At 40.4% G+C, this 24,914-nt stretch overlaps 1 protein-coding gene across 4 annotated transcripts in view; it reads left to right on the top strand.

Moving 5' to 3' along the window:
* SLC11A1 (solute carrier family 11 member 1) overlaps window positions 1-24,914 on the top strand; it is a 70,042-nt gene that overhangs the window by 21,774 nt on the left and 23,354 nt on the right. For 2 of the 4 annotated variants that reach the window (XM_081948222.1, XM_081948221.1), the window contains 9 exons: window positions 5,354-5,475; window positions 6,881-7,003; window positions 7,558-7,677; window positions 10,979-11,085; window positions 12,586-12,656; window positions 13,778-13,845; window positions 15,986-16,141; window positions 23,362-23,520; window positions 24,593-24,691. In XM_081948222.1, the coding sequence (XP_081804348.1) occupies window positions 5,354-5,475; window positions 6,881-7,003; window positions 7,558-7,677; window positions 10,979-11,085; window positions 12,586-12,656; window positions 13,778-13,845; window positions 15,986-16,141; window positions 23,362-23,520; window positions 24,593-24,691 (1,025 nt within the window). Of the gene's footprint in view, window positions 1-4,530; window positions 4,672-5,353; window positions 5,476-6,880; window positions 7,004-7,557; window positions 7,678-10,978; window positions 11,086-12,585; window positions 12,657-13,777; window positions 13,846-15,985; window positions 16,142-23,361; window positions 23,521-24,592; window positions 24,692-24,914 lie in introns of those variants that run through there. The other 2 variants (XM_081948223.1, XM_081948224.1) reach the window with 2 other exon arrangements.

Below are 24,914 nucleotides of genomic sequence, written 5' to 3'. Positions count from 1 at the left end.
GGATGTGTTCAGCCCCGGTCTTGGTAAGTATGTGGGTAAACCAATCTCATTCAATTTAGACCCCAAAGTGGCGCCAATCCGACTTAAGCCGAGACGAGTGCCTTTTGCACTCCGCCCAAAAATAGATAAGGAAATAGATAAGTTAGTGGAGCAGGGAATCCTCGAGCCGGTGGATCACGTGCGCTGGGAAACTCCCATCGTGACACCAGTCAAGCCAGACGGATCAGTCCGCATCTGCGCGGACTATAAATGCACAATTAATGTCGCGCTACAACAAAGCGCATATCCTGTGCCAGTAGTACAACACCTATTGCATTCGTTGGGGCCAGGAAAGATATTTGCTAAGTTAGACATGGCACAAGCTTACCAGCAGTTGCCCGTGGATAGCGCCACAGCGGAGGCCCAAACTATAGTGACGCATAGAGGAGCATTCAAATGCAACCGGCTACAATTCGGTGTGAGTATTGCTCCAGGTCTGTTCCAGAGCGTCATGGAACGGCTGTTGCAAGGGATACCGGGAGTCGTCCCCTATTTCGACGACATCTTGGTATCCACTGAAAACGAGGAGCAATTATTAAAAAGAGTCAGAACTGTTTTGACCCGAATCAGAGAGAAGGGCCTCTGCCTTAAAAAGGAAAAATGCCAAATTAACGTTCCTAGCGTAGAATTCCTGGGATATAGAATCGATGGTCAGGGAATGCACCCCACTTCAAAGAAAATTAAGGCGATCCAGGACGCCCCCACACCACGAAATCAGACCGAGTTGCAGGCCTTCCTCGGACTACTTAACTTCTACAGCGTTTTTCTGAGACAGAAGGCGACCGTTGCTGAGCCATTGCATCGACTACTCCAGAGGAACGCACCATGGAAATGGGGACGATCCGAAGCAGCAGCTTTTGCCGCAGTAAAACGCCTGCTCACCACTGACTCGCTGTTAGTCCAATACAGCCAGACACTGCCGCTGGTATTGACCTGCGACGCATCACCTTTTGGAGTTGGCGCAGTCCTTAGCCACAGGATGCCAAACGGAAACGAAGCACCCATCGCCTTCTACTCTAGGACTCTTTCATCGGCCGAGAGGAACTACAGCCAGATGGACAGGGAAGCGTTAGCTGCTGTAGCTGGAGTAAAACGTTTCCATGAATACCTCTACGGCCGCGATTTTGAACTAATCACAGATCACAAACCGCTGTTGGGACTCTTGGCGGGAAACCGCCCCACTCCCATCTCCCTGTCTCCACGCATGACCAGGTGGACTGTTTTCCTGGCTGCGTACTCATACAAGTTAATTCATCGACCGGGCTCCACTTTAGGACACGCAGATGCACTCAGCCGTTGCCCATTACCGGACCTTTTGCCAGACCCCACTCCCGAAGTACCGGTGCTACTCATTGACTGTTTGGACTCAGGACCGGTTTCTTCCTACGACGTTGCAAGGTTCTCCTCTAAAGATAATATAATAAAGCAAGTGCAAACTTGGGTTTGGAGGGGGTGGCTGAAGGGAAACGTGGGCCCGGAATTCAAAGTGTTTTGGTCAAAACGGGACGAACTCTCAGTGTTACAAGGTTGTTTATTGTGGGGGGATCGAGTTGTTATTCCTTATGCGTTACGTAGAAATGTGTTAGATGCATTACATGCGGGTCATCCGGGGATTGTTAGGATGAAGGCGTTAGCAAGAAGTTACGTTTGGTGGCCAAACATGGACAAAGAGATAGAGGAATGGGTGGCCACTTGTGATCCATGCCAGGAATCGAGACCAGCACCCCCGGAAGCGCCCGCCACAGAATGGGAGAAGCCTAAAGCACCCTGGTCGAGAATACACATCGACTTCGCAGGGCCAGTTCAGGGTCAGACCTTCCTCATAGTTGTGGACGCATACTCCAAATGGCTAGAAGTAGTCCTAATGACTTCAACCACGGCAGAGGCAGTCATTAAGGTTCTACGGCGACTTTTCGCCACTCATGGCCTGCCCGACCTCCTGGTCTCCGATAACGGGCCCCAGTTCACGGCCATGCAATTCGAAACGTTTTTAGCTGGTCAGGGGATTCGGCATGCCCTCGTCGCGCCATTCCATCCGGCATCAAACGGACAGGCGGAAAGAATGGTGCGATCCGCAAAAGAGGCCCTCGCTAGGATGGGTCCAGGTGATTGGCAAACACGCATTGACCATTACCTATTAATCCAACACATTACTCCCAGCGCAACGACGGGTAGGAGCCCCGCTGAGCTACTCATGGGCCGCCGTCTACGGTCTCACCTGGACCGTCTTCACCCTAATTACTCTGCCACAGCACCCCCAGACTCCACAAGCAAAATTCGGAGTTTTAGCATAGGGGATTCTGTATACGCCCACAACTATGCAGGGGGGACATTGTGGATGCCGGCAAGGGTCATTGGCATCTCGGGTCCACGATCGTATCTGTTAGAACTAGAAGATGGGCGGAACTGGAAAAGGCACATCGATCAACTTCGGGGTCGCCTGGCACATTCAGATCTACGAACTGAGAACGAGAGCTACCTGCCAATGCAAAGTCAGCCACTCGAGAGCCCCATCACAGAGAACTACGACACCTGCGAGCCCAGAACAGAACAAGAGGTCGAGCGCGAAATGGAACAACCCCCAAGCAACGAAAGCAAGCAAATCCCCGAACGCCAAAACAACGAAAGCCTGCAAACGCCCGGAAACGAAACACAGAAAGAAACCGATCCTGCAACTACTTCTGACCAACCCGAACTGCGACGCTCCACCCAAGTAAGGCAAACACCAACGTATCTTAAGGACTATGTTACTAACCGCAACGTTCCGTCTAGGAGGGGAGGGGTGTTAGATATTAACATATATCGTAGCAAGTCTCCTCTCTGGTCCGCTGCTACAGCGGGAAACAGGTATCGTTCTGATTGGTCGAGAGGCGTACCCGACTCCTATAAAAGGGGAACCCTCCGACCACAGAGCAACCTGGATCACTATTACTACTAATAAAGAGCTGTTAAGTCACTTCGTGTCCGCAGTCTGTTCTCTCGTTGCCCAGATCTAACACCATCACTCTGGAGCTGAAGGGGAGAACTCTTTATTATGTAAAGGGACTGGCTTGGGCATCATAATGGCCCATTGACAAAGGGGGATGGGCAGGAAGCTACAGGGAGCTATTCTGTCTTTAAAACATGTTTCTCCTTTTTCACATCCAGGGAAATATTCTGCCTTTTCAATATTTCCTAGGATATTTCATTTTTCTGGGAGAGGGCTTGGTGATAACTTCCTACAGTTAGACCCCGCTTACAAACCTCTAAACCAGTGGTTCTCAACCTGGAGATTGGGACCCCTTTGGGGGTCGAAAGACCTTTCACAGGGGTCGCCTAAGACCATCGGAAAACACATATTTTCGATGGTCTTAGGAACTGAGACACCAACATGACTCAGGGTCCCCCAATGAGTTTCTGCAACTGAAGTTGGACTTGAACCCAGTCCTAGACCAATAACTTAACCACTGCATTACAATGCCTCTGTATCACTTTCCAACAATTACAGATAATGAAGCCCCACCAAATGTGGGACCCAATAGATGGGCTTTTTAAAGTAAGATAGCCACTAGGGAACTTATTTTCTTTGTGCTAAAGTGTGCTATAAAACCTGTTTAATATAATGGTTCCATTAAGAGAAGTCAAAAAGAATATGCATGCATGTATGTCTTGGTCATACTTCCTGGCATTATGTGTATTTGGTAGACTATGCTAACACAGAGCTATACTAAACTAAGAATTCACACCTTGTACTTCATAAGTCGAGTATATAACAGCCCATTGCTATTTATTTTTGGCATCAGATCAAGGGTGGGTTTCTGCCGCTTCGCTTTGCGCGTGCTTTGTGCACATGCACAGTTGCCTGTAAATTGTTCTGTGCATGCACAGAACATGAAAAATGACTAAAAAACAAGCCAGCAATGACAGAGGTGATCAGGGAACTGGTTTGGGGGCATGGCCAGCCTGTCATTCCTACTGGTTCAGCGACCCAGTCCCAATTTCCACTACCGGTTCACCTGAACCAGTGCAAACTGATAGCAACCCACCTCTCCATCAGATGGTTTTCTTTAGGTAAATGAAAATATACCAAAGTGTTTTTAATCTCCAAAAGCTATGTAACAAAAGAAATATCTTTAAATATGAGTAGAACGAATAGATAGGATGCTGGGAAATAGTTTTTGTAATTTTTGGAACTAGAAAAAATTAGTTGCTCAAGTTTTCTTAAGAATAATTTGCTTGTAACTGAACATAAATAAATAGCTTCTCTTTATCTGACTCGTTTGCCAATGCATTATTACATCTTTTGAAATGCAGAAGATCGCACATAGTTATTTTAAATATATCTCTTGATGGCTGACTCAGAACATCTATAAGCAACAGAACACACTTTATGCAGATATCCAGCATATGAGTTTTACATCAACCCCTTCGTGGTCAGAATATTTTCAGATCTTGCAATGAACTTCGGATCCCCAACTGAATATGCAAACAAGATTTCACTGGCTAGGAGGTGTCAGCATGGACTTACCAAACGGGTTTTTCCAGACTGTGAGACTCATCAAAAATACATTTTGCTTATAAAACAAAAGGTTGTTAAAGTTACTTGGACTGTGCAGGAGCTAAGTGGGAAGAGATATGAAGGAACAGGGTAAGGTACGGTTATTCTTTCTTTAATAGGCTCAGAACTGGTGTAAAGATGCATTTACATTTGTTGAACATATTTCATCTTTTCTCTCAAGATGAAGTATGAGTTGACAAAATACTTCTCATTTTCTTGGAAGTCATTCTATAGCTGCCTAGAGGCATATCTTTTACTATGAAGTTAGTTTTATTTTTCAAGTTCTACTGAGTCTAGGAAAAGAGGTTGGGGTACCTTTGTTTTTGATCCAGGGGGTGTTTAATAACATATGAACTTCCCCCATTCCTTCCATTACTGGCTGCTGCTGTTGAGATTTTAAATAGTTGCAAGGTATTGATATTTCATCTTGTATCAAAAGTGTTCCAACTGTAGAGCTCAAAACTGGGGACGGAAGGAATGTTCGTACTACAAAAAAGCGTTAGGCGCTGTGATTGTAGCAGAAATATAATGATATTGCTTCAGTCAGTATTCCAAACTACAATCAGGACTGAAGAGGCGTCTTGGATAAGAAGTGAAACATTTTCAAGGAAAAACGAAGTCCAGTTGCTTTTTGAAAAAAACAACTTTGGGACAACCATGACCAAGATGTCTGAGAATCTCCATAGGCTTCAGTCGTTACAGTACAGAATATTTTTTAGAGTTCCATTCATTTGTGCTTCTTTCTATTGATCTCTCCTTGCTTTTGAACTTTCCTAGAGAACACAATTAGAAGAAAAAGTCAGTATGGTGCTACCGAGTCACCAAAGCTACACGATCACCAGGAGGACCAGGATCAAACCTACTTGGATGAGAGGATTGCTATTCCAGATGTTGGTGGGGTAAGCCTTTGGTTACGAGTTTGCGCATGGATTGTTGTCCTGGGATTTTTATCTTGACTGAAAAGTCCTTTTGGAACGATCAGCTCCACAGCATAATTGAGCTCACACAGCATGTTAATGAATTTACCAAGACTGTATTACTATTCTTCTTCTCTTTCTTCCTAGTACCTATCTCTTCCCACTTATGACTATAACAATATTGCTTGTATCTTTCAATTTATATTGTTTTATTTGTTTCCTAGTATGATTTGATTGCTTATTAGTATCCTATGACTATCACTAAGTATCTTATGATTCTTAATAAATATATTCTATTTTATTTTTCTTTATGCACACTGAGAGAATATGCACCAAAGACAAATTCTTTGTGTGTCCAGTCACACTTGGCCAATAAAGAATTCTATTCTATTCTATTCTATTCTATTCTATTCTATTAACTATGTGACTGTGGGGATGCTTCAACAGTTATAAGTGCCATGGCAAATTCCTTCCATACTATTATTAAGAAAACCCCATGGATATATGCACAGTCCCTAGGAATGGAGCTTAGCTGAAACTGAAATTGTTTGCATAGAATTAATACAATACCTGGCTTGTGAGGAACCAGGAAAAGGTCGGCTTTGTTTGAAACACAGGGAAATAAAAAGCTTATTGGAAAGTATGGGAGATGTAAACAGATCATGGCATAGAAGGGCAAGGCAATTTTCATTTGCAAGGAGTGAACCAATCCAAGATCAAGGCTGTGTCCCTGAGCTATTGATCTTTGCAGGTGGAGCTAATCAGTTTTTGGCTTGGATGCTGCTTCAGAAAAAAAAATGCTAGAGGGATAGTTTTGCAGGGTAGGCAGCTGCTCCCTGGAAGGAATGAATCCCTGCCTTACCCCTTCTGCCAATTTCTGAGTCCCGCCCTCCCCTCCCTTGCTTCTGCTGTCACTATGGAAGCATCTGGTTGCCAGGAACCATGCAATTTCCTTTCCCGCCAGCCTGTTGATTATGCTGGCCAATATGAGATGTTGACTCTTCATGAGCCATGCTGTTGTGGCCAAGACCATGTACAGCTTCCAAACCACAGCTGCCCACCTTTGGCCTCCCAAAAAGCTAGGAGCAATTTAGAAACAGGATACATGCATAAAGATAGACAGATGGATATATAAGGACCGACGGACACACACACATACACACATAAGAGCATTGATCTGCATGAGAGAGAGGAGCAAATTCTTTAATTGGGATCAAAGTGGTACCTGTCTTATGTCAGGTTTTTCTAAGCGATACTCTTGTTGGTTGACAAGAAGAGTGATCTTGTAGACCTGATTCAGTAGAATAAGCTATTCAAGTATAATAACATTACTGTGACTTTTCTTCTCTAGCTCTTCAGTTAAATTTTCCATATCTTTGTTCTCCAGCACGGTTTCAGTTTCAGAAAGCTTTGGGCTTTCACCGGGCCAGGATTCCTCATGAGTATTGCCTACCTGGATCCAGGAAATATTGAGTCAGACTTACAATGTGGCGCTGTCGCTGGCTTCCAAGTGAGTATGTGAGGAAATGGAGGAGAAGGCCAACCAAACAAATAGCCTGCAGTGACTTACTTTGACATTAATTCAAATATACATTCTTATTCATCTTTCCCAATTATTGAAGCCCATCCCAAGGCTGGAAAACAGGAAAATTCCTGCATACGTCCAGTTCTCATTGCTCAGCCTCTAGATCAGGACTGTCAAACTCACAGCCCATGGCCTGGATGTGACACATGCTCCCGCCCGGTTTAGCGAAAGAGGGGGGGGAGTCCCAAAACGTCACGTGACACTGCCATGATGACGTGAGTTTGACACTCCTGTTCTAGAGTCACAGGGACTTTACAAAGTTGTCCCCATTCCTTCTACTCTCTGACCCTCCATGCTGTATTTATTTATTTGTTTATCATATTTGTACTTCAGCCCATCTTATCAAAAGTTGCTCTGGGTGGACTCAGTATGGACATATGTTTCTGAGTTTCTCTCCCAATACCCTAAAGCTATGTAGGTCTCGGTCCTGTTTAGTTATAGTTGTGCTCTGTGACCATGTGCCTTTGCTCCCTACACAGCTCCTCTGGGTCCTGCTTTGGAGCACAATTTTGGGTCTGCTCTGCCAAAGGTTGGCTATCCGGCTTGGAGTAGTTACAGGCAAGGACTTAGGAGAGATATGTTATCACTACTATCCCAGGGTGAGTATGAATGTGTAGCGGTCAATAAGGCAACATTGGCTCCAAATTCTGGTTTATTCGGTGACTGCAGTGACACAGTGATAATTGCAAATGGAACTAAATTGACCTCCAGCTGCCTTTCTTTCTCTGGCTTTGCACTTGGCCCCTAAGCCACAATGTAGTTTGATGGATGTATGAATCAAATAACTGTGGTTTGCACAATAAACCATGGGTAAACAAAGCATGATTTGATTTCATGTGTTTGCCAGATTAAGCCGAAGTAGTTTATGATCATGGTTTATTGCTTGTTTTATGCAAAATGTTAATATATAGATCATAAACAATAGCATTTTTAAAATTTTACTTTATATGTTGCCTTTCTGTTTGAAACTATACTCAGTAAATACATATTCTAAATAAGATTCATATTTTTAAAAAATAGCAAAATCATTCACTGTTAATCTTGTAAAGATGTTGGCCCTTTTCTAAAAGCAGAGGAAGTGGGATTCAGCTTCCAAGGAATTGCAAGTCATAGCTGGGAATGATGGCAAAAAAATATTATCCACTTTATTATGGTGGTATAATATTATACCACTTTATAAGTGGTATAAATATTGTGGTATAAATATAATACCACTTTATAAGGCATCAGTAAGGCCACACTTGGAATATTGCATCCAATTTTGGTCGCCATGATGTAAAAAAGATGTGGAGACTCTAGAAAGTGCAGAGAAGAGCAACAAAGATGATTAGGGGACTGGAGACTAAAACATATGAAGGACAGTTGCAGAAACTGGGTATGTCTAGTTTAATGAAAAGAAGGACTAAGAGAGACCTGATAGCAGTGTTCCAATATCTCAGGGGTTGCCACAAAGAAGAGGGAGTCAAGCTATTCTCCAAAGCAGCTGAAGGGAGGACAAGAAGCAATGGGTGGAAACTAATCAAGGAGAGAAGCAACTTAGAACTGAGGAGAAATTTCCTGACAGTTAGAACAATTAATCAGTGGAACAATTTGCCTCCAGAAGTTGTAAATGCTCCAACACTGGAAGTTTTAAAGAAGATGTTGGACAACCATTGTTTGAAATGATGTAGGGTTTCCTGTCTAGGCAGGGGTTGGACTAGAAGACCTCCAAGGTCCCTTCCAACTCTGTTATTCTATTCTAATCTGAGAACAAGAGCATTTTCAGAAAGATCTTTCCTACAGATTGTACAGTATTGAGACTTGTTCCCTCAGATGATCAGGCCTTAAAGGTTTAAGGCTTCGGAATTAACACCATGTGCTTAGCAAATAACTAGTAATTGCTTAGATCTTTGTCCATTGGCATCGTGTGATCCCTGGGCCCTTTTGTTGTGGTGGTGGTTGTTGTGTTGTGTTTTGTATCAGCCAGCTGCTTTTTTTTTTTTTTGCACCAATTGCCCGTTCTAGACATTTTTACTTTTTTTCCCAAAGAATGCTGTAATTGTTAAGAAGAGAGGTAATTAATTTCTGGACAACTGTTGCCAGATCTGAGTTGCTCAGACATGATGACAAACTAATCCTATGACTCTTCCTTTATTGCTGCAATAGTGTGGATTCCTCCAGGCTTTGAGTTGGCCAAGAAGGACGCCAACATCATCGGCACTGCTCCCACAACCTAGCTGTTTTATGCTTCATTAAGAAGGTCAATGAATAGAGCTGTTCTTTTCAGCTTTAACATGGGATAATTTAAGGGCAGCAATTGGTGGATTCCTTTGGCTGCATTTCCCCCCCAAGCAGCATCAGCAGCTCGAAGAAAAGCAACCACAGTCTCTTTAATGTGCAGTGGGCAGTTGGAGAAGATTTAGATCGCCCCTCGTGATGATTTTACACCTTTAAATTGGCCCAAGTAATAGACCTGCATGGAGATGCTTTACACCCAAGAAGAATAGCAATAGCAAAAGCACTTAGACTTACATACCACTTCACAGTGCTTTACAGTCCTCCCTAAGCGGTTTACAGAGTCAGCATATATTGCCCACAACAATCTGGGTCCTCATTTTACCCACCTCGGAAGGTTAGAAGGCTAAGTCAACCTTGAGCCTGGTGAGATTCGATCTGCCAAATTGCAGGCAGCCAGCAGTCAGAACAAGTAGCCTGCAGTACTACATTCAAACCACTGCACCACCACGGCTCAGAAATTAGAATGGAATGGAATAGAATAGAATAGAATAGAATAGAATAGAATAGAATAGAATAGAATAACAGAGTTGGAAGGGACCTTGGAGGTCTTCAAGTTCAACCTGGGAGGTCTTCTAGTCCAATCCCTCTCAGGCTATTTCTGAGCATGTATCTAGTGATCTTCTGTATGTTATAAATAAATAAATAAATAAATATTTATTTCTTAGCCGCACCCTCTCCCGAAGGACTCGGGGCGGCGTACAATGAAACATATGAAATAAATATGTGGACAAAACAAACATATAACAGAGACATATACCGAGACATGCACAAGAAGGAGGTCGGCTGATAAATAAAAAACAATTAAAATACAGTATTTAAAAACCCCTAAATAATTAAATATAATTAAAATACCCAATTAAAAACCCGTCAGGAGCGATATGGTTAGATCAAAGTTGAGCCAGGCCAGCTACTTGGAATAGGTGGGTCTTAAACATGTGTCTAAGAATAGTATGGCATTTTCTCTTATTTTAGGGTAGGATGGGAGTTTTCCAACCCTTGGGAGGCTTCCCACTCACATGTCTACTCTTAACACGCAACTTACACAAGCAAAGTAAAAAAATGAGCCAAAAGTACTTGGCCACAAACTTTCAAGTAATGCCTCGTTATTTTGGGGGGGTGGGGGAATAAAGGACAAACCTGAATAGGAGGCAAATATAAAAGGGTTTTTTATAAGGATAAAAACATTGGTTTGTTTACAAAGGAAAATTCAACAACAAAACTAAAACCTTACAAAAACACCTTTTAATAAAAATCTATAACATCAAACAGTACATATAAATTGATTTTTAAAGAGCAATTCAATTTTCCATATTTTTCACATGAATATGAAATACATTTGTGTCAGCTGCTACCGATTATATAGGTTATATGACCAAAATGAAGGACAGAAGTGAGTTTTTGAAGTATAAATCAAAAGGACTGCTCTCTGAAATAAAGGGCTGTCCTTTATAATACATACGGTCACTGCAGCTATATCCCATCCTGAGATTAGTGTCATGAATGATGATCACTGAGTTCCTAATATGTTATAGCCAAAATTAGGAAGAGGCATTGAGACATCTTACATTATCAATTTTTCCTCTGTATCTTTTAACAGCCCAACTGTTGTCCTTTCCACTATAGGTCCCACGTGTGCTGCTCTGGATTATGATCGAAATTGCTATAATTGGCTCTGATATGCAGGAAGTTATTGGAACGGCAATTGCTTTCAACCTCCTTTCAGCTGGACGGTAAGATCCCTAATTTTCTATAGGCATAAGACAAAGCAATGGACAGGTTTCAGAGACAAGTGCTCTGAGTGCTATGGGACTACCAAACACTGGACTCTACCATTGGGTCTCTACAGATTCCTAGAATCAGGAAAGATTGGAGTAAATGTAAGGTGAAACCAATGCTATCATTTCTCTGCTCTTTGCACATCAGGCATAATTCCTCCCCATTTTAAATATCCTCCTGCAGAATGGTTGGGGTGAGGAATTGCCAGTGCATGACACTGAAACTTTTGTCATATATTGCCTGATCATATGTTTCAGTTTGGCCAAGACATGCAATTATGGAAGCAAAGAATATCGCACTTTAAAGTTGCAGGATATAGAACAGCTTTCTGCTAGGCCTAGTCAGACTTTGGGCATTATCTTTTTACTGGTTTATAATCAGCACTGGATCTCTACTATGTCATGTCATCAGCCCTTATCTAAGAGTGGTGTCGATGCACTGCTGGCTCCGTTATACTTATCCACTTTTGGAACAAAGCTGGATTGTTGTTTTTTATTTGAAAATGGTGCAGTTCTGCAGAGTTTATTGACCGTCCATTTTCCCATAGGTGCTTCCCATTTTCCTCTCGGCACTCACCATCAATGTCTTTTTCTGCCAATCCTTGCTTTAGAGACCAGAAGGCCATAACATCTCAAGAAGGGTGAAATTGAAGTGCACTAGCTTTTGGGAAATTGGGAGTGCAATCAGCGATTGTCAGAATCTCTTCAAGTTTTAGATCAGAAACTTTTCCAGTACTATCTAGAGAGGTTAGGACCTGGGACTGTGCAGTGCCACTGGGTTATAACTCTTCCCCACCCTCTCACCCTCCAATGATCCTTTACAGTACTTTGAATTAACCTCTGATGGCCATCAAATTGGAGAAGGCTGTTTTCGATAATTCTTTGAATTAAAGACACTACAGATAGAGTTTTAGCAAACTTAAAGCCCTTCAAGAAATGTTTTGTTTTCACAACTATATTGCAATAGCAGCAATAGCACTTAGACTTACATACTGCTTTACAGTGCTTTACAGCCATCTCTAGGAGGTCTATGGAATCAGCATATTGCCCCCAACAATCTGGGTCCTCATTTTACTCACTTCGGAAGGATGGAAGGATGAGTCAACCTTGAGCCTGGTGAGATTTGAACTGCCCAATTGCAGTCAGCCGACAGTCAGCAGAAGTAGAGTACAATACTTCACTCTAACCATTGCACCACCATGGCCCATGTACCTATTCTATCCCTTAGCTACCCATCTATGCATGCACAATATCGTTAGAAAAACCCTACAAGACTAAAGCTTTGCAATTCAACTTGGCATAGAAAGCACCAACCCTCCGGGATTTATGGGTGCTTCCATTTCAATCCGACATGGGCTTATGATAGCAGGACACTGAGTCTTCATAATACTCTGAGAAACAGTCAGATTTGTGCAATTCTATTTGAATGATACAATTTTACTTTTCTTTTTGCAGTATCCCTTTGTGGGCTGGAGTCTTGATCACAATTGTGGACACCTTCTTCTTCCTCTTCTTAGATAAATATGGTAAATGCTAGGCCAGAGAGAAGGGAGGTATACATGGTTGAGTCATTTAGTGAGATATTCAAGTTTATGAGAGTTTGGTTACTGTGTTACTAATGATATACTCATATGCTGTAATGCCAAAACTAATATCACTACGGTGTATTGCCTGTATATTAGAGGATTTGAGCTGTGTAGTTATGAATGCTATGAATTTTTTTGCTATGTATTTGTCAGCAAGCATAATGGACCTGTATGTAAGTCAGAGCACATGTCACCTATATCAAGGTAGATTTATGCTTCTAACCCTACAGTACAGTACCAGAATGAAATTTTCTCTGAAGGCACAAGAGACAGTTCTCAAAATAGAATATAGTCCCCCACCTCCAAAATAGATGGTGCTCATGTGACCCGAATGAAAAAAACTAAACAAAAAACATGGAAAAGAAGGCCAAACCAGCATTGGCCAAACCAAGACTGGCCAATCCTTGGTAGAAAATTGTATTCGTTGTGTTTTGCATCACAAAACAAGGCATTCTGATGGTGGGCATTCCACTTTGATTCTTCTGGAACTCGAGCTTTACCTGACTAGCCAACTTTGAGTTGGCAGGTAGACATCAGTGGGTGTAGGTGTAAGCCAGGGGTGTCCAAACTTGAGAACTTTAAGACTTGTGGACTTCAACTCCCAGAATTCCCCAGCCAGCCATGCTGGCTGGGGAATTCTGAGAGTTGAAGTCCACAAGTCTTAAAGTTCCCAAGTTTGGACACCCCTGGTGTAAGCAAATAAAGTTTTTTTTATTTCAGAAAGTAAATCTGTATGGTAAATCTGCATTTGTTTCTGAGAACCCAGAATCGTTGGCTATACCAGAACGGGAAGGAGCACTCGAAGTATTATAAATATATAAATATTCAGAGTGATTTCATGAAAATAACACCTAACGTATTTACTTGCCACAATAAGGAGCACCAAGTAAAATGTTAAATACTGTTTGAAATAGCCATTAATGCAGTCTTTCCTGCTGGAAGCTGTGAGAATTTTGCTCAAAAATACTTCAGGAGGTCACCGGGTGGAGAATAATCTAACTGAGTATCCCAAGGCCTCCTATGGACAATAAACCTCTTTTTCTTTTGTCTTCCCCTGACAGGTCTCAGGAAGTTAGAAGGCTTTTTCGGCCTCCTCATTGCTATCATGGCAGTAACGTTTGGCTATGAGGTAAAACATGTTCCCTCCTCCCACACGTAAGAATCTCAACCACGCTTCCCTAGACAGGCTAGAAGTCTGAGGATTATACAATACAATAATGCAATAGCAGAGTTGGAAAGGACCTTGGAGGTCTTCTAGTCCAATCTGTAATGATGTGTATGTTTTATGTCATATCTCAAAGTTCAAGTGTTATGCCCAGTTCTTTATGCATGTTAGGAAACACTTAACATTTCTAGTCATGTGATCTGGGGGCAGGAAGTGGTTGTAAGATGGCTGCTGCTGAGTAAAGACAAACCTCTGGTTGCAGCTCCTTGCTCTCTGCCTTTATTTGTATTAAATCATCACACAATCCCCTGCCTAGGCAGGAAACCGTACATCGTTTCAGACAGATGGCTATCCAACATCTTCTTAAAGACTTCCAGTGTTGGGGCATTCACAACTTCTGGAGGCAAGGAGTTCCACTGATTGATTAATTTAGATAGATGATAGATGATGATAGATAGATAGATAGATAGATAGATAGATAGATAGATAGATAGATAGATAGATAGATGATAGATAGATGATAGATAGATGATAGATAGATGATAGATAGATAGATAGATAGATAGATAGATAGATAGATAGATAGATAGATGATAGATAGATAGATAGATAGATAGATAGATAGATAGATAGATAGAAAATAGATAGATAGATAGATAGATAGATAGATAGATAGATAGATAGATAGATAGATAGAATAGAATAGAATAGAATAGAATAGAATAGAATAGAATAGACTTGGAAGGGACCTTGGAGGTCTTCTAGTCCAACCTCCTGCCTAGGCAGGAAACCCTATACCGTTTCAGACAGATGGCTCTCCAACATCTTCTTAAAGACTTCCAGTGATGGGGCATTCACAACTTCTGGAGGCAAGCTGTTCCACTGATTAATTGTTCTAACTGTCAGGAAATTTCTCCTCAGTTCTAGGTTGCTTCTCTCCTTGATTAGTTTCCACCCATTGCTTCTTGTTCTACCTTCAGGTGCTTTGGAGAATAGTTTGACTCCATCTTCTTTGTGGCAACTCCTGAGATATTGGAACACTGCTATCATGTCTCCCCTAGTCCTTCTTTTCATTAAACTAGACATACCCAGTTTCTGCAACCGTCCTTCATATGTTTTAGCCTCCAGTCCCCGAGTCCCTTCGGGGAGAGGGGGCGGTCTAGAAATCAAATAAAATAAATAATAAATAAATAAATTAGAACCTAAACTCCCCACAGTCTGTCAAACATCCAGCAGAGTGGTCATCTCCAACCTGATACCCGACATGTATTATTGTAAAATAATCCCCAGCAATGTAATCTGGGGAAAGGACCTATGACTGAGAAGTATTGGGTGGGAATATCTGATCAAACTATTTTAGCTCAATATTCAGTGGCTAACCGTGGCAACCAGGTGCTATCAGGAAAACTCATAACAAAAATATGTGTGCTGTTTCTTCCTTCTTATTTGTACCCAGCTACCTGATTTTTAAAAGATATTCTGGTCCTCTTTATTTGAAGGATGAAGTTCCAAGTAGCCTGAAATAACCAGTGCTCTATGAATTTGTACATTACTTAAACACATCCAGGGGGATGCCCCTGACCACATCAAGTGACAATGAATGCCAGAAGGAAATTGAATCGGGAGAAAAGATTTCTGTGTATTCCGTCATCAAAGCAATAGTTAATCATTGGAGCTAATTTTGGCGGAACATAATTGCTTGTGGTTTGTTCCGTGTATTAAGAATTTCTTACTTTGCCACCAGGACTCACAAATGAATTAGGCTGCAGCACATTTCCGCATCTTTCAGACAAATCAAGATAAGAAACTATACTGACATTTTAATTCGCTTCATAATACAGCTGCATTGGTTGGGGGTGTCTCATCTTTTCTTAGCCGCATACACCTTCCCCAACCTCTAGTAAATAACTGTTTATTTTAATTCCTCTTAACCTTTCTTCCAAGGTTCTTTGTAAGTCCATCTTCCTTTTTATAGTGTCTGGCATTCAGAAGATGCATACTCGATAGAGGAAATGTGGGATGTGATATGATCCCATTCCAAAAGAAAGCAATAGGTGCCTTGCCTTTCGGTGTAATGCCTAATTTTCCCTTCTTCTTTCTGCAGTATGTGGTTGTAAAACCTGACCAAAAAGAGGTGCTGAAAGGGATATTTATTCCTTACTGCAAGAACTGTGGACACGAACAGCTTCTGCAGGCTGTGGGGTTGGTTGGAGCCATCATTATGCCCCATAACATCTATTTACATTCTTCCCTTGTCAAGGTCAGTGTCTAACACGCAGATACTTTATTTTGGGGCATAAATCAACACAGTTCCTTGTGTATTGGATAAGAAGTTGTTATCCATATCTTCAAAGATACTCATATCTGTATCTGATAGTTTATGACAGTGTGATGCGCTTGTAATGAGTGTGAAGGCAAAGAGAAAAAATATATATTCCCCATTATCAATATATACTAGCTTGTACATAATCTTGTAGTACAAGATTATCTTGTACTATCTTGTAAATAATCTTAAGCATTATTTCAATTATGCTATATTTGTTGGGGGGAAGGAGCTGCATTTTGCAACACAGCAAAGCAAACCAGGATAGCTTCCTGCTGGCCAGATTTAGGGCGTGTCTCTTGCATAGACACTGTACCTTCTCTGTAGGTCAAATTCCTTGTTTTTAGCACCTCCTACCTAATCAGTGTGAGATGGGATATGCAGATTTTGCAATGTTTCAATATTTAAGATAACACAACTAGTCCTGGTTTAGGAACTGCCTTGTTTAGCGACATAGTTCATAGTTATGACAATCATGAAAATGTAACTTTGCAACCAGTCCTTGTATTGATAGTCTTCACAGACCTGTAAAACAAAGGAAAGCTGAAGTAAGGTCGAAATGCCTAAACTATAGTTGTCAAAATGAACAAAAATACTGCTGCTCCATGCAGGTAGTCCTCAACCTACGACCACAACTGAGCCCAAAATTTCTATTCCTAAGTGAGACAGTTATTAAGTGAATTTTGCCTCATTTTACAACTTTCCTTGCCAGATTTGTTAAGTGAATCACTGCAGTTGTTAAATTAGCAATGTGGTTATTAAGTGAATCTGACTTTCCCATTGAATTTGTTTGTTAAAAGATCACAAAAGGTGATCACATGATCTGGGGACACTGCAACCGTCATAAATATGAACCAGTTGCCAAGTGTCTGAATTTTGATCACCTGACTATGGGCATGATGTAATGGTTATAAGTGCGAAAAATGGTCGTCACTTTTTTCAGTGACGTTGTAACTTTGAACCAGTGGTGGGTTCCGGATCCCGTTCCAACCGGTACGGCTAGAATGGGCCCGGCAGCGTCCACATGGACGCGTGCAGCATGCATGCACACGCACGCAGTGCACACATGCCTCTTAGCACCTCCACGAGCCTCCGAGACGCTCCAGCTGCTCAGCGGAGCGCAGGCACTGTACGCGCCTTGCGCATGCGCAGAAGTGCTGAAGACTTAAAGGAAGCTCGGGCGGGCTGGTGGGCCCTCCGGAGCACCATACTGGTATCCGGTGCTCCAGGCAAGCTCCAGTACGCCCGTACCAGGGCGTACCGTCTGCAATCCACCATTGCTTTGAACAGTCACTAAGTGAACTGTTGTAAGTCGAGGACTGCCTGTAATTTCAGTTAGCCAACCCTCTCACTTTTCATAGGCTAGAGGCGATGTGCCATTCAAGATCTTATAGTCTTCTTCTCTTGAGTTTTGTTTCGGTTTTGTTTTGTGTTTTGTTGTTGTCTAAATGTCTTTAAAGTACTACAGACAGTCCTTGACTTACAACAATTCATTGTGTGACTGTTTGAAGTTACAACGGCACTGAAAATCGAGACTTATGACCATTTTTCATACTTATGATCGTTACAGTTTCCCCATGGTCATATGATCAAAATTCAGATGCTTGGCAACTGACTCATATTTATGACGGTTGCAGTGTCCCGGGGTCATGTGGTCACCTTTTGCGACCTTCTGACTAACAAAGTCAATTGGGAATCCAGATTCACTTAACAACCATGTTACTAACTTAACAACTGCAGTGATTCACAAAACAATGGTGGCAAGAAAGCTTGTAAAACGGGGCAAAACTCACTTCACAAATGTCTTGCTTAGCAACAGAAATTTGGGGCTCAATTGTGGTCGTAAGTCATGGACTACCTGTACTTCTAAAGCACAACTGGTTTAAAAGTGCAATGTGTTAAAACTACGAAACCTAGCTCTTTCCTTCGGTCTTTGCAGTTGTGCTGAGCTATGGCCCTGCTCAGATGATGGTGTCCTTTCTCATTTGGACTGCTATTTTAGGATTTCTTTATGGATGTCTGGTTTATGTATTGTGGTTCTGAATTCTGTTAGGTTCTGTTGATTTTTTCTGTAAGTCATGAAGAGTGACTTTGATTGAATTGGTTTTATTTATTTTAAATAAATAAATAAAAGTTGAAGTTTGTATTAGCAGGGAATTCTTAACAGGTAGATAAAGCATTCGGTTGCATGTTTTATCTATGGAAATGAACAAAGTTTATCAGGGCTAATGTCTGGAGGAGGAGTAACTCAGCAGTTGAATATTATACATAATACAGCACTAAACTATGAAACTTAATTATGACTAGATAGCACTTTAATTTGATTTGATTAGCAAGTGTACATTTGAGGAGCAACCATTTCTGATCCTGCCATGTCGTATTAGATCATTTTAATCTGAGCTCTACTATTCCTTTACACTTATATAAAAATCAGATTCTTAATTATTAAGTAATGGGTCTTTAACTAATTGGACCAAAGATAATTATATTTAAGGGAATACAAAATTACTTTCAAGTTAACATTCAGGCTGAAAATGGATGACATGAAAATGTATTAGAAAGCATTTATGGGAAGCAAATTATATAGTAAGTAACAGTACTTTTAGAAAATATTAGTCTGTGTATAAGTCAGTCTAGACAATGCTGAAACCATTAACTAAAGGATTAATAAACACATTATTAAATTAATTGAGAAACATGCAGAATATCTTAATTAAACAATAATAGAAACTGAAGACTATTAATGTAATGAATTTTAAAATGGCTAGATTTCATGAATTTATGCTGTTGGACTAGATTTTTTCCCCCAAAAAATCAAATCTAGGTATGCAGCAGGGTATTTGCAGACACAAAAAACTCTGACTGGAAACCAATTGGGTTTCAAGTTATCTATGATCAGCTGAGGTATTCTGGAAATTGAAGTCTACACATCTTAAATTTGCCAAAGCTGAGAAACTGTTTTAATCTAATAAGAGTCCTAACAGTGTCAGTATACTTTCCTGTTGCAAATTTACATCATAACAAACCAGTATTGACTGCTCAACTATACAATAGGCAAAACAAGGTTTAAGTAATTAGTCTCTACAGAACAGTTGACAAAGTCACTTCGTGTATGAATCAAGCATCCCTTTGGATCCACACTGCAAAAATACATAGCACATCTATTTGATGCCCTGAGATTTGCTATGCATGCAAAGAAGCTTTGAGAGACCTTTGAAGTAACTATTCTGAAATCCAGAGAAGTTGCTTCATAGCTTGAAGCCACATTGATGCTTCCCTCACAACTAAAGTCCCTCATCAAATGCACAGCCTTATTACATATTACATATCAATCTGGATTTGAACATATGTTCAGACATGACAATAATAATAATAATAATAATAATAATAATAATAATAATAATAATAATAATAATAATAATAATAATAATAATAAAAAATTTATTTCTTAGCCGCACCCTCTCCCGAAGGACTCGGGGCGGCGTACAATAAAAAACACATAAAATACAATATGGACAATACACACACAAAATAAACGAATACGTGTAAGTGCTAATAGAATACAATAGAATTCTTTATTGGCCAAGTGGGATTGGACACACAAGGAATTTGTCTTTGGTGCCTATGCTCTCAGTGTATATAAAAGTTGATACATTCATCATGAATCATAAGGTACAACACTTAATGATACTCATAGGGTACAAATAAGCAATCAGGAAACAATCAATATAAATCATAAGGATACAAGCAACAAAGTCAAAGTCCTGCAGTCATAAGTGGGAGGAGATGGGTGATAGGAACAATGAGAAGATTAATAGTAATAGTAATGCAGACTTAGTAAATAGTTTGACAGTGTTGAGGGAATTATTTGTTTAGCAGAGTGATGGTGTTTGGGAAAAACTGTTCTTGTGTCTAGTTTTTTCTGGTGTGCAGTGTTCTATCTATAGCGTCGTTTTGAAGGTAGAAGTTGAAATAATTTATGTCCAGGATGTGAGAGGTGTGTAAATATTTTCCTCTTTTTGACTTGTGCAGTGTACAGGTCCTCAATGAAAGACAGGTTGGTAGTAATTGTTTTTTCTGCAATTCTAATTATCTTCTGAAATTATCTTGCAGAACCAAACCATCAAATCAACAGAGTATTAGGTGGAATAAGAATATTCAAAGTCCTAATATAAAAATATATCATGTAATAAACCTATTTGCAGATGACATTATTATTTTTTTGCAAATTCTGACCAAGATATCCTCTAATTACAACTTTAATACATTTCCCACAGTGGCATAACTAGAAATAAAGTTTCATAAATCATTTCTGTGCTAATTAATGTTGATCAGGGTGTTGCAAAAGATGCCTTTGGAAATCCACTTGTCTGCATATTAACTTAAGATGGATTTAAATATTTAGGAGTAGTTATTAGAAAATGTTGATACCAGTTTTAAAATTATAATATTTTCGTGGTAAATTGAAATAGATGTTTTCTTGTTAGAATAGCCACCATTAAACTAGCTGTTCCAAAATTTAATTAGTTTCAAACTTTTCCCTTTTCCTGGCTTACTACGTTGAAAAATCCTTTCTTAGTGTAATTAGAATTATTTTTAAAACCTAGAATATGAACAAAATTATAATGAAAAATAATATAGTACATCTGACATATTACTGCAGTGTTCAGTTAAAATAATTAGATACCGTATTCAAACTCAAAAGTTCAATTCTCACTATATTCTTTATCACTAAAACAACACATACTGCCCAGATATTAAGAAATTATTTTAAAATGACATTCGCGATATAAGTACTGTATATGTGAAAGCAGTCTGGGTAATGCTCGGCCAATATTATTTTAAAGCATGTTTTATTGGAGAAGCCTTAATGGTTGCACATAGCCCCAAAGCCATTTATATGTCATGCTGGGCGAAAAGCAAAGCATGTGATAGCTTCATGGGGACTGAAGCTGACAAGGCAGGAAATAAGAAGCCTGAGAATACACCAGATGATTGTGTAAACACAGCGCAATGCCATTAACAGTGACGCCTGGGAAACTGGCTACAAAAAATCTTTGATGAGGGCAGGAGAAAGTAATCCAGGGTTTAAACCCTGAGGCCACACACACAAATATATAACAGGATTCTTAAACTCAGTAGATTTTTGTCAATACTAGAATGACTTATTTGGAATAAAAACCTAGCTAAACCTTGTCCTTGACTTCTCACTGTTTGGGACAGTGTGTTGGGGCATCTAAACAGAGGTTATTGTGAAGCATCAACCCATCCCTAGATATGTTTGATAGATGACCTCACCCACACTCTCAAATGGTTAGATTGATTTCAATTGTCCTTCTACATATTGTCAAGTTTGGGGCACTTTTATCCCTCACAAATGCTCTAAATACTACAATACAATACAATACAATACAGTACGGTACAATACAATACAATACAATACAATACAATACAATACAATACAATACAGTACAATACAGTACAATACAGTACAATACAGTACAATACAGTACAATACAGTACAATACAGTACAATACAGTACAATACAGTACAATACAGTACAATACAGTACAATAAATACAATACAATAAATACAATACAATACAATATAATACAATACAGTACAGTACAATACAGTACAATACAGTACAATACAGTACAATACAGTACAATACAGTACAATACAGTACAATACAGTACAATACAGTACAATACAGTACAATACAGTACAATAAATACAATACAATAAATACAATACAATACAATATAATACAATACAATGCAATGCAATGCAATACAATACAATACAATACAGTACAGTACAGTACAGTACAGTACAATACAGTACAATACAGTACAATAAATACAATACAATACAGTACAGTACAATACAGTACAATACAGTACAATACAGTACAATAAATACAATACAATAAATACAATACAATATAATGCAATACAATGCCATGCAATACAATACAATACAATACAATACAGTACAATACAGTACAATACAGTACAATACAGTACAATACAGTACAATAAATACAATACAATAAATACAATACAATACAATACAATACAGTACAATACAGTACAATACAGTACAATACAGTACAATACAGTACAATACAGTACAATACAGTACAATACAGTACAATACAGTACAATACAGTACAATACAGTACAATAAATACAATACAATAAATACAATACAATACAATGCAATGCAATGCAATGCAATGCAATGCAATGCAATACAATACAATACAATACAATACAATACAATACAATACAATACAATACTCCCGTCTTCCTCCAAACCCGTCTCCGAACAGCTCATGGTTGTCTTGCATGGGTTCCAACAACTCAAGCTGAGCCAGCCAGCTCTTCCTCACCTAGCCTTGAACAGTGAGAAAAGGAGCAGAGCGGCAACATGGCTACCAGTCAGCATTATGCCATTTTGTTTGGCCACAGTTGTCACCACCCAGGCCCTTCAACTGGAAAACAGAATTTTTACAATTTGATAGTTGGGGAAAGATAGGGTGGAAGATAGTTGTCTCTGCTACTCCAAGGAAATGCAGTTTGACATCAAAATGACTTGACTCCAAAGCTCTGGTTGGAAATGCCCAAAGACAACCCATGTTGTTAATGCAGCAGTCCTCTCTGCCCTAACAACCTGTGTCCTACGGGAAGGGGGCAAGACCACTGGAACATCCTGTGGCATACATAAAAGTAGAAACTATTGCATTGTTGAGCACCAAAGAATTGAGGCCTTTGAACTATGGTGCTGGAGAAGACTCCTGCGAGTTCCTTGGACTACAAGGCATCAAACTGGTCTGTCATAGAGGAGACCAACCCTGACTGCTCTTTAGAAGGCCAGATCCTGAAGATGAAACTCAAATACTTTGGCCACCTAATGAGAAGGAAGGATTCACTGGAGAAGAGCCTAATGCTGGGAAAGATTGAGGGCCAAAGAAGAAGGGACGGCAGAGAATGAGGTGGCTGGATGGAGTCATTGAAGCAGTAGGCGTGAGCTTAAATGGACTCCAGAGGATGGTAGAGGACAAGAAGTCTTGGAAGAATGTTGTCCATGGGGTCGCGAAAGGTTGGACACAACTTCGCAACTAACAACATTGCATTGTTTTCCCAACAGACCCGAGAAGTGGATCGCGCCAACCAGAAAGCAGTGAAAGAAGCAAATATGTACTTTCTGATTGAATCCACCATCGCTCTCTTTGTTTCCTTCCTCATCAATCTCTTTGTCATGTCTGTGTTTGGCCAAGCTTTTTTTCAACGCAGCAACCAGGAAGCGGTAAGTGAAGGAAACAACCCCACCCACCCACCCCCCGTTTTCCCTCAAAGCCCATTCTGACATTAACACCTATAATTCTTTCCCCCATGTAGCCTTTTATTCTTTTGACCATAGAAAATGATAGAAACGGACTTGGGGATCCTGTCTGTCCATTAGCCTAAGAGCTTTCCCAGGGGAATCCAAAGAGGGTCAAATTTGGAGGGAGAAGCGAAATATAGATAGATATGAATCAATCAAGCAATTAGGAAAGAGTCAGATTAAGCTGGGAGGATATAGAGAATTTTTTTTACACCAGGAAAGAAAATCACCCACTGCATCCCCATGGGAGAAGCACTTAGACAGTGGCTTAGAATGTGGCTAACCCATCTATTTAAAGTCATATCTCTCCCTCTCTCTCTCTCTCCCTCCCTCCCTCCCTCTCTCTTTTTCTCTCTCTCTCTCCATGTGACTCAGAGTAATTTCTTCACCCACATAGGAATTGGCCATACTTGTCCTATTTACCTATATATACCTATAGGATATTTACCTATCCTAGCCCATTGGTAGAATGTCCTATATACTATGTAACAGTGATATTTCAATGACTGGGAGTCAAAGAAACAGGAACCCATTCGTGCAAACCAATGCAGTAAAAGCTTTCTTTTACCAGTTGTGAAGAAGGAAGAAAACTGAAGCAGATTTTTACAGCATTGCCATATAAGACAAGTGTTCCTACCATTAAATACAGGAAGCTTGCCCTTATAGGCAACAAAGCCTAGAAAAATGGGGTACAAGTGATGGTAAGGCAAACCTGCGGATCCCACCTATTTGTGTGAGAGTTGTAATTTGTTCTAGAGAATTTACACAGACACACAGAGATACAAAAGGGGATGACAAGGAATACTGGAAGAAGTTAATAGCACTAAAGAGATTTAAGGTAGAGTTATCCTACAATTTCTCAAACAGCAGGCTGGTCTTACTATGGCAGAGCAAAGAGTGCAGGAATTTGTTGCTCCAAGGTGCTGTAATAGGCCTGTTTCTGATTTCTAATGAAAGATTTTTGGTTTTTTTTCTTTTGTCTTATATAATCCAGCATGATGTCTGCGCCAATCAGAGCTTATTCTTGAATCAGAGCATTTTCCCCAACTTTCCTGAAAATAATGAGACTGTGACTGTGGATATTTTCCAAGGGGTAAGTATCCAGCAAAATGATGGCTATCAACCAAAGTGGTGCCAATACAAAACAGATGAACAGCATAGAACCTCCCGATCAGGGGTGTCAAACTTGATTTCATTGAGGGCCACATCAGGATTGTGTTTGACCTCAAGGGGGCCAAGGGGCATGGCCAGCGTGGGCAGGGCCAGCTCAACATCACTCGTGTTGGGGGCACATGTGGTGGCCCGAGTGTTCTGCC

This window comes from Natrix helvetica (assembly GCF_964273705.1).
Source record: "Natrix helvetica genome assembly, chromosome: 1".
Classification (NCBI taxonomy): Eukaryota; Metazoa; Chordata; class Lepidosauria; order Squamata; family Natricidae; genus Natrix; species Natrix helvetica.
This window is presented reverse-complemented; position numbering and strand designations above follow the sequence as displayed.